Below are 10535 nucleotides of genomic sequence, written 5' to 3' on the forward strand. Positions count from 1 at the left end.
AATTTCAAATACATATATTTAATTTCTTTAAATTCAGATCCATTACATACAAATCCTAAGAGTAAGTGTTTTTTGTTTTTCAGATGAGAGAAAGAACGGTCGAGAAGCTAAAAATTCGCCATTTTCGAATCTCACTAGAGAACATTTAACATGCTCTCATCAAAGGTGTAGCCAGCAGAAAGCAGCAAGAAGAAAGCCTTTTCAACAACATGCCAAGCCTAAGTTCAGAAATTTAGGCATAAATTTTTGAAATGGCTGCAGAGCAAATTAGATATATTCATCCACAACAACATTAAGTCACTCCCGAGATAAGCGTGGGCATTAAGACTAATTTTCATTTTTCATAAATTTGAAATAAACAGAGACTTAAATACGCATATTAGACTTGCATTTGCAGGACTCATACATATGCAAGCAGTCTGATTCAAGATACCAGAGAAGCGGGTTATAACCATAGAGCCATATTCTCTTTTTATCTCCAATCCGTATCACTTATTTCTAGTCCGCATCAACTTGGGTCTTGAAGCTTTTCTCTCCATCTTTTCACGCTTCTTTCGCGTCTTTTCATCCTCTTCAACTGGCTGTCAAACATCATTTGGAGGATAGTTAGACCAGCTAATCATGGCAGTGCTTTGTGTTGCTTACAAGGATATTAACAAATATCTAGGTAAGAGAGGTACCTGTGATCCATGTGGAAAAAACCCTTTAATGAAACCAAAGAGTTTGATTCCTACAAATGCTGGTATCTGGAAAGCAAAAGGTTGAAATCATTTAGTTTACAGTTTTCTTTTGAAAACCTACTCTCTTTTCACGAAATACAGAACCCAATTACTGCTGAGCCATATAAACAACAGCATGATTCATTTATTCAATATGAAATACCACATTTCCATCATAACTCCACTGCTGCACATAGCAAATACTAACTAAAAAACTAATAGAACTACAATGAGAGAATAGATGGTGAGATAACAGGATCAGCAACTTTACATCTTCATACTTTCCACATTGTGAGATTCTTGGTATGTTGTTAGTTACATGTTCATACTTGACAGGAGAGTTTCACCAAAGCAATCCAAACTTAACTTGAACTACAGTAAATGCAGAATTCACCATAATTTTATCTACCCTCACTTGAAAACAGGCAATCTGCATTTTTCTTCACAAATGGGTGAAAGAGCATGTCATCTAGGGATGAGTGTGGTTAGGTTAATCTGATAAAAGATTCATAACCGTGTCCAATGGACACCACTAAAAACCAAAGAAATGCATACGGACATGGTTGTGGTTACAAAATTAGAAAAATTGACGGTTATAAATATTTTATTTGTAACCATACCCATAGCCAAAAACCGTAACCTAAATAATATTAGTTATTATAATTTTATTTATTTGTTGTTTGTAATAATGTTGTAGCACATAGATTGTTGTAGAACTTTTGTTCTATAATTCTATTATTCGTTATTTTTTGTTTGAATTATTTTTATTTATCCATTTAAGGTGTTTGCATTGTTGATATTTAAGTTTCTTTTTGGTATTATTTTTATTTATTGCTTGAATTTTATTTATTTAGTATGGTTACAGATAAAGTCCAGTGATTACATTATCCATCAGTTACTGGCATGGTTAATAAAAATCCATAATTGTGTGGTTGCAGTTACAGATATGGTTATTGACATGCACCATGGTTACAATTATCCCAAAAATCATAACCAATCCAATCCATGCCCATCACTAATGTCTTCTGCAATAAAATGCATCATGCTCTTGCAACATAAGTCCTAACAATCCAACAGTAAATCCAATATCCAACTTGACCATGTTGAATGTTAACCAAGCCTTGGCCAAATAACACACTGACCATGTTCTTGATGTTGTAGCATTAGTGCATAAAATCAAATAATCCAAGCATGGCAGATTTCCAAACCTGCTCTAGTTGTATGTGCAGATAGTTTTTATTTTTTCTTTTTAAACCAAATTGACTTGCAAGAAACCTGCCGCATCCATCTTTTGTTGCCCTCCAACATTTTCTGCATCGAGCTGTTCCTCTCCATCTTGCATTTAGGTTTACTTATTAACAAGAAGATATCCAGCCTTAATCCACCTAGTGGGATTAAAACAAGAAATCTAATTCTCCATTGGCCAATCAATTTTTATCTATAGCTTTATTTTTTTATAGGATCTTTATAACTCATATCATACCTAAGAGTCTCCCTCCAAATTTTTCTTAGTCATCCTCTACCTCTTTTGCCAATGACTTGTTTCATTTCATCCACTATCATCACAAGAACCTCTAATGGTCTTCTTCTCACATAACTAAACCATTTTAATTATATTTCACATATTTTATTTTCAATAGGAGCTACTCCAACCTTGTTATAAATGAATGACCTCATTTTTAGTTTTATCTTTTCCTGTATTGCTGCAACACGCCCCCACCCCCCGCGTGTAACATCTTCTCTATTACGTTCATATTTTGCACATATCGATGCTTTACTGCTCAAAATGATGTTCCATATAACATAGCTAGCCTTATAGGATCCTATAAAAATTTCCTTCTAGAGGGTTTCTTTATTAAAAAATTTTGACAACAATGATAATAACCCATAATTGATGGCTAAGATTGCCGATGAAAGTTAACTTTATTAGGGTACCCTACCATCAGAAAGCCAACATATCAAGTAGATGAAACCTAGCAAAATTTTCTTGCAAGTCAATCCAGTAATGCAATGATCTTCACTCAACTCTATGAGTTATGAAAGGATACTATAGATCATCGATTTATTTTACAAACAAACAGTAAGAAGAAATGCATGGGTAAAAATGCAGGCACCTAACCAAATTCAGGAAATAGATCTTGCCATTAAACATGGCAACACATTTTTTCCTTTCTTTGTTTCTTTTTCTTCTTCTTTCTTTCTTTTCTTTTCTTTTCTTTTTTTCTTTTAGAGTTCTATTGCTTATGACAACTCCATGAAGTGCATGGGTAAATGCAGGTGCCCAATTGATCCAGGAATTGCATCTTACCAGTAAATAAACATACACAAATTTTTCAGAGATGATAGTTGTGATCTGCACAAAGGCTGTAACATAGATGACATCATGTAAATATCTGCAAGAGTATCACCATAAATGTAAGCCTCATGGTCAAACCAATGAAAACTAAGTATCATATGTTACGGCTAGGCAACTTATAAAGATGACAAGAAAAATAATTAAAACAATTTACAACAGGTGGTTTGGAGAAGTGGAGGATGTTCAGGTGGACTTATATTCACTCTCTTCCAAGTTTTGTAAATTGATCCTACACAGCATCAGTTCTCATAATTGAAACAATTCATTTCTAAGGATCAATCATATGGAATTGTTTTACGGTTTTCTAAATTTTGACATATAAGGAACATATAAATGCAATTTGACCGATCAATTAAACAATAACTCACAGGCTTGAAGAACAAAGAAAAATATTATGTCTTAGCCTGGAAATTGGTCTAATTAAATACGTGAGAATTTTAGTTAACCGTGCTATGCAGTTCATAGGTAACAACCTTAAGAAGTCATTGGTTTACTCCACTACATTATCTCAACTTCCAAATAAATTTCAGAAAAATGAGATACCTCCTGTTGCTGCATTAATCCCATGAAAAACAGTGTTCTTGAAATAATTGTAGGAAAAAGTGTTTTAATTTAGTATGCTTTCTTTCTTTAGGCTAACTGACAGGGTAAGTTGAGGGAGACCAATGTAGCTCTTTGCCAAGATGTGGTCTACATGATTCTTATCCCTGTTAAGTATCTAACATGGAACTACTATAGCAAGAAAGGTTTAACATGCAACCCTTCGAGAGTGGAATATAAGGTCACAAGTCAAGCTCACGATTCTTGGAGAATTTCACCCTTAGTCCCCACCCTGCTCCACTAGATACTACACTTGTGGTTCTAATCTAATTTGGCTTCACAAAAACCAATTAATGAATGGTTGAAACTAGCATCATCACGATATGCTTAAGAACAACTCACATGGTGCAATAGGATAATTTTCTCACACAGTGTCACTAATGACCATACAAATTGATGATATCATGATATGATCTGTCAGGTTAAGATCAAACAAGTTGCTCCTGAAGGATCAAAATGGAGAAGGGAGAATGTAGCATTCAACCATGCAGAAGCTTGAGCAGTCCTTTAAGTTCTTGGGTAATTAAAAGCATTAAGGGTAAAAAAGTCATCTATTAGTAAAGAAACTGAACTACTGAAGCTAAAGATATGGAAGAATTTTCCTTTGTATGCCCACATAGGGTGCACACATATGCTTTCTGTTGTCTTGACCACCCTAACTCTCTCTTTTGCTCTCTCATATTCTCTCCCCCTCTCCCCTATACCCTTTTATAGGCTCTCCTACTTCATTTATCCCCTTTTCTTTTTTTTTCATTTCCCATTCCTCATTCTCTTCTTGTATCATCAATTAAAGAATCCAGGAGAGGTTAAATTTATATCACACCTATTCTATGGTGTCAAATTCTTCAGTATTCAAATAATTATTGACATGCAGATTCATAGCTCTTTCCATAGTTTCATTTTAAAAGCACATGATTGTATATTATGACATTACAAAACACGTTTCTTAAGTAATCAAATTATTGACATACAAACTCATGGTTCTTTCTAGAAGCTTTATGTTACAAGCATATTATTTTGTGGAGTTGCAAAACATGTGACATTTGTTCACAACATACAAGCTTTTACGTGACATTTATTCAAATAAAACAAAATGACATTTACAATGCAAATAGCAAAGCAGATTAAACATGAAAACAAAAGGAACAACTGAACAACGACATTAGTGAGACATACCCACAAATTCCATCAGAGCTCATATCAAAACCACCGTCTAAAAGCTCCCCATCATCTGCATATGTCGGCTTTGCCATCACGGCAAGTTGTTGATAGGGAACAGCATAGGAAAAAAAGGTTAAGATGAACCCGACCCAATGCTTCCACTTGAAAGTAGAATGAAAGATCCCCGCCCTCACCACAAGATATATAACCTAGATAAGTACAACTTGTAACTGAGAACAAAGTGTGATAATTTTAGAGTAGAATCAATTATGCTACATTGAAGTATTTAATGGAACAAAAAGAATGAGCCAATACCAAGCATAATAATTATTTACTTAGAAAGCCAAGGAGTAACAACCTCCAAACTTTGAAAAAGGAAATCATTAAACAACTCAATAACAATGGTTATAAGTTGAATCACAGAGCATCACATCAACTTAGTACCAATAACTTGCAATTATATCATAATGTTCTCCATAAGATCCTTATAGCTATCTCTTGCTTTGCGCAATTGTAGTAAGACAAGAGTATAAGGTAACTACAGACTTAGATCCCTATTTGGATTGAGAAAACAAGCAAGAAAAGCAAACCTCTTTTAAGCTCTTTAATCATAGATCAAATACAATTTGATTTTCCAATTTTTGAAGAAAATAATAAACCCACAAATAACACTAGGAAAAATCATCCAAAGACACTATCAAATCAATTAGTTATCCACTTTGTCTCTGTTTCAAAAATTGGAAGATGTGAAGTTATAGAAAAAAAAGAAAGAAAAGAAAAAAAAAATTAAGAATGAGGTTATTCATAGGAAGGTCATAGTGGCTCTCAATGAAGAAAAGGTACATGAGACCTGATTATTGTTTCATTATATAAGAAGAAGACCAATAAAGACTCCTATGAGGAGAGTGGATAGAATAGAACAAGCTTTTAGCAAAAGCGTTAGAGAAAGACTAAGAAAAACTTGTTGGAAGACTCTTCGGAATGATAAGAATTATAAGGCTATTGACGAAAATCTAAAATTCATGTAGTCAACATCACATAAGTGGATTAAGATTTGATATGCGGGGGTTGTTATGTGTAGCTGAGAAAGTGCAGGGGGGAAAGTTTTCATCTCGGTAGAATTAGAGCGTCTCCACTTTCGGGAGACACAAGCAACAAAAAAGTAAGGGCAAAACATCAGAGCGATTAGATTGTTAACTGCAGTCCTACTGCTCTCAATAATATTGGATTTTTTGAAAATAAAAAATAAAAAAATCAACCATGTAGTTCAGTTCTAGTTCAAGTTAAGCACTGAAGGCAGTAAAGGCTCTATATACAAGATGTTCAGATTCTTTAGGGCTTGGGAGAAAGATTGTTGGCACTACGAACCCCACAAAAGCAAGAAGATTATACACGCTTATATAATGAAAACGATAGTGGAGGCAACTGATGAATCAAGTATAACAATTGGGGGAAAGGATAAAACCCTGAGAAACCGTACGTTGCAAGAGATGATGAGGCGAAAGAGTTTCTTCATGTGGCGGCTGTTCTCGTCCCTCCGCTTCTTCGCGCCTTGATTCGCCATCTCCCTGCGAGAAGAATTAAGCAGTGGTCAATTCAATTTAGATTCAAGAGCAAACCATTACGTCGAACGATCAATGAACGAAACCCTTGATCGGACGTCTGTTTGGATACAAGGACATCTATTCTCCATCCGGGATTATGAGCTCCGCGTGGCGGTTTACAATATTCTACATACAGTATGCCGATATTATTTACAGAGGAGCCCTGACAAACCACAACAATTGCTTCCCAGCCCGCCATTTTCTGACAGGGTAAATTTCTCACATTACGGTGAGGTTTAATAAAATTGTATTAATTATTTTTGTATTTTTAAAAATAGCATGTATATCTTCCATATAATTAACTAATGATGTAAATGGACCATTTTGCCCATGGATTAAAATTAACCCATCTTTATTTTTTTTATATTTCTGGTATTATTGTCTTTTATTATTTTTTTCTCTTTTATATTTATGTTACTGGTCAAGTTTTTTTTTTTTTTTTTTTTCATTCATTACATCATTAATCATTATCTTCTTTTTTCGCTCTTTTTCTTTTACGTGTTTTTATTGACGACCAAAAACTCATCACGATCAATGTAAATTTGGGGATTGTTGATGTTAAAAATAATAATGGATTGTTGTTTTCAGTAATATATATATATATATATATACATATCCCCTTAAATGTTCAAATTGATTTCTAAGTTCAATCGAATGGTTGGGTTGATTGAACCCAAAAATCCCATTTTGAATATGAAATCCTATTTTTGGGTATAATAAAATAGGTTTGAATATTTAGATCAATTCAACAATTCAAAATAGGTCCCTAGTAATTGACTTGAAAGGTAAAAAGAAAATGTTTTTGGAAATTTATAAAAAGTTGACAACTTCTTAGCAGTAGAGAAAATGATTCATAGTCATAATACACATAAGAAGTGTGTTAATTCCAAAAATATTGGGATAATTGGTATTTTAGGCAAAACTCAAGAGTAGTGTAACTATCGATATTTTTGTTCTAATTAATTAAATTTATTAGTGAAAATTTTTGAAAGAAATTGGATATTCAAACCTAATTGAGCAGGACATTATCAAACTAGATGAAACCAATAAGGTTTTAAACGGGGTAATTATGAAGTAAATTCATGCCTAAAATAGACATGAAAGATGATTAAAAGAGTAAAGATGCAAATGAAAATGAAAAGAGGGCAAAAATATCGTGGGAGACACCTTCGATTAACCAAAGATAAAAGCCTAAGAGCCTTACACTAAATTGAAAAAAAAAAATAATTAGTCCAACTTACTTGACTACTTTGGCTAACCAAACTAAGAGGTTTAATCAACTAGAATAAGAAATTGAAATTGGTCCAACTCATTGGATTAGTTTGGTTGACCAAATTGAATCCTTTAGTTGACTTAAATTAAGAAAGAAAAATTCAGCTCAATATACTGGACTAATTTAATCGACTAGACTAGGCATAATAGTTGACTAAATTGATGAGTTTTTTTTTTACAAACAATTCAAATTAAAGTTGAGTTGTGGGATATGATCTTAGGGATTTTAAGACGCAATTTTGGGCATTAACAACCAATTAATGGGACAATTTTAAAGGTTAAATTTGGTCAATTATGGTGATCCATGATTAGGTTAAATTAATGAGAAATTATAGGGCAATCAAGGAAATGGGACAATAAAATTTTTCAATATTTAATTTTGAAAAGGTTGTGTAAAATAAGACAGATAAAAAATGAGAGAATGAAGTGATTGGAAAAACTGTATGGAATTATCTAAGGCTTGGAAAATAGAGTTTTCTTCTTATTTTCATGCATGTGAGTTAAAAGGAACATGTAATGGAATAGGAGGAGAATGTGGAGAGGTTTTGAGAGCTTTAGGGGAGCAATTCTTCCATAAACAACTTACCAAGGAAGAAAAAGATCTTAATGTTTGGAGACCACACTAAGTCGTCCTTAACCCATTTTGGGTGCATAAAACATAATGATGCGGCATCCATGGCATGTTATTTTTGTGTGTGATACATTTTATTTTGTGCTATATAATTATTATAGGCACTTAGAGAATATGGGTTATGGAACAACAAAGTCGTCCATGGAAGACTCTCACTACTGAGGCAATGGATGTTACTTCAAAGACAATAATTATGGAGGTCACTTTTTTGGTAAATAGAGAGTCTTGTTTTGGTTGAAGGGCTTTGAAAATGGGATAATAGGAAATTAAGGTGTATTCATGATACACATGAAATTCTTATTGAGCTATACAGACTCATGACTTACATTTTTTATATTCTTAGATATTTTAAAGGCAACTACCATTAGTAGAGACCATTTTAGAGCAGTTCCTAATTCGAGGTGGTTACGAGAGTATGCTATCCTATATAATGTAGCATGTTTTGATAGGATAAACATTTAGTTTGTTAGGTTGTACTTAATGTTGCATAGATGGAGTCTTGATTTAATGAATGTAGCTTTGATTAAACTTTTATTGTGATTAGAAGAATGTCTATGCTAAGAGTAATTATTTTTGTAGGTAAAATGAGTTTTATCTAAAATGTTGAGTTTAACAAAAAGTCACTTTAAATCAACATTGAGGTCCAAGTCAATATTTACTATGACCATCAAGGTTTTTGGGAAGCAAGGTTTTAAGGAGGAGAAGCGATTTGGGAGTAAGTTAGAATTTTGACAACAATTAAATATTTTTCATGACTAAGAAAGACAATAGACTAAATAAGCTTGGTTTTGCATCCAAAACACGTCGAGGGTGAGCCCACGAGAAGGGTTGTGATACGTCAAAGTTTCTTTGAAATTTGATGTCATTTGGACATTAAACATGCACGTTAGTTGACTTTAATCAACTAAAGTTGTGGCAATAAGTGGGGCGCAGTATACAACTTTGGTCAACAAAATGAAAATTCCAATCGACCACTTGCACGCTAGTTGACTAAAGTGCGACAATGAGCTTCTGATCAAATAGATTTTTGGTCAACCAAAAAAGTACAAAAGCTTACAAGACAACTTTTAAGTCACCCAAACCACAACCTAGTCCTACGAAATCCAACTAAGAACGAAGCATGCTTGAGATTACAAAGGAATAAAGTTGGAGAATTCGAATAATGGAATATCAAGAAATAAGACAAAATGAAAATTAAATAACTATCCTAAACCAATGCACCAATTTTGTCTCAAATGCAAGTCGGGTAATTGGGCAACTATTTGAGAAGGTAGCGTTTGTTAAAATGAATAAAATAATATTGTATTAAGATAATATTGGAATATTTTCTGCATCAAGATATAGAATAACTAAGATAAGATTGAAAAATATTTAAAGATTTCTATCAAATTATTTGTTAAATTTTTTGTAATCCATTGAAAATTGTACTTTTCTTTTTCATATGTTTGTTAAATTTATATGATAAATACCGAGATAAGAGTTTTTTTTATTTATTAAAATATCCCTATTACCAAATTCATTCAAAATTGTATGTTAATATCAACAACAAATTTATGATTAAAATAGCGTTTTATGATTAATGTGAATTATCAAAAAATAAAAATAAAAATAGTGTTTTATTTTTTTAATCTATGTTCAAAAATAGATTCTAAAAAAACTCAGAAAATAGAAATAATTATTGGTGGAATTACAATAATTTTACTTAGATAATTAAAAATTGTCAAAACATATTTTCATATTAGATAATAAAATATAAAATTAAATAATATAATTTAAAAAATCGGTGAAAGGAATTTGTATTAGATAATAAAATATATGTATATATATATAAATTTAAATTTTAAAAATTAGTGAAAGAAATAATGTCATTTAAATTTTAAAAATTGTCAAAACATATGACAATTTAAAAATATATTAAATGACATTAATCATAAGATTTAATAAATAAGTTCTTTTAAATCCAACCTTATTATAAAAATAAGACTTAATAAATTTAAATTTTAAAATATATTAAATAATATTAATTATTCTAAAAGGGGCCTATAGGTAATTCACGATTATCCATAAAAAGTTAGATAAAAAGTCACGTGAAGTTTTTTCAAGAATTATCAAATAAATTTAACAAATACTTTGGAAAGTTAAAATATCTCGAATGCTTTTCATATTTTATCTTTTCTACCTCATATCTTAGT

At 31.9% G+C, this 10535-nt stretch overlaps 1 protein-coding gene across 1 annotated transcript; it reads right to left on the bottom strand.

Moving 5' to 3' along the window:
• Positions 1-210: 210 nt before the first annotated feature.
• Positions 211-6497, bottom strand: LOC127793990 (uncharacterized). The gene is made up of 5 exons (XM_052324838.1): positions 6317-6497; positions 4852-5045; positions 3028-3112; positions 681-746; positions 211-581 (listed from the first exon to the last, which is right to left on the bottom strand). The coding sequence occupies exons 1-5, from the start codon at positions 6398-6400 to the stop codon at positions 489-491; spliced, it is 522 nt and encodes a 173-aa protein (XP_052180798.1). The 5' UTR covers positions 6401-6497; the 3' UTR covers positions 211-488.
• Between the last annotated feature and the right edge of the window lie 4038 nt (positions 6498-10535).

This window comes from Diospyros lotus, chromosome 2 (genome assembly GCF_014633365.1).
Source record: "Diospyros lotus cultivar Yz01 chromosome 2, ASM1463336v1, whole genome shotgun sequence".
NCBI lineage: Eukaryota > Viridiplantae > Streptophyta > Magnoliopsida > Ericales > Ebenaceae > Diospyros > Diospyros lotus.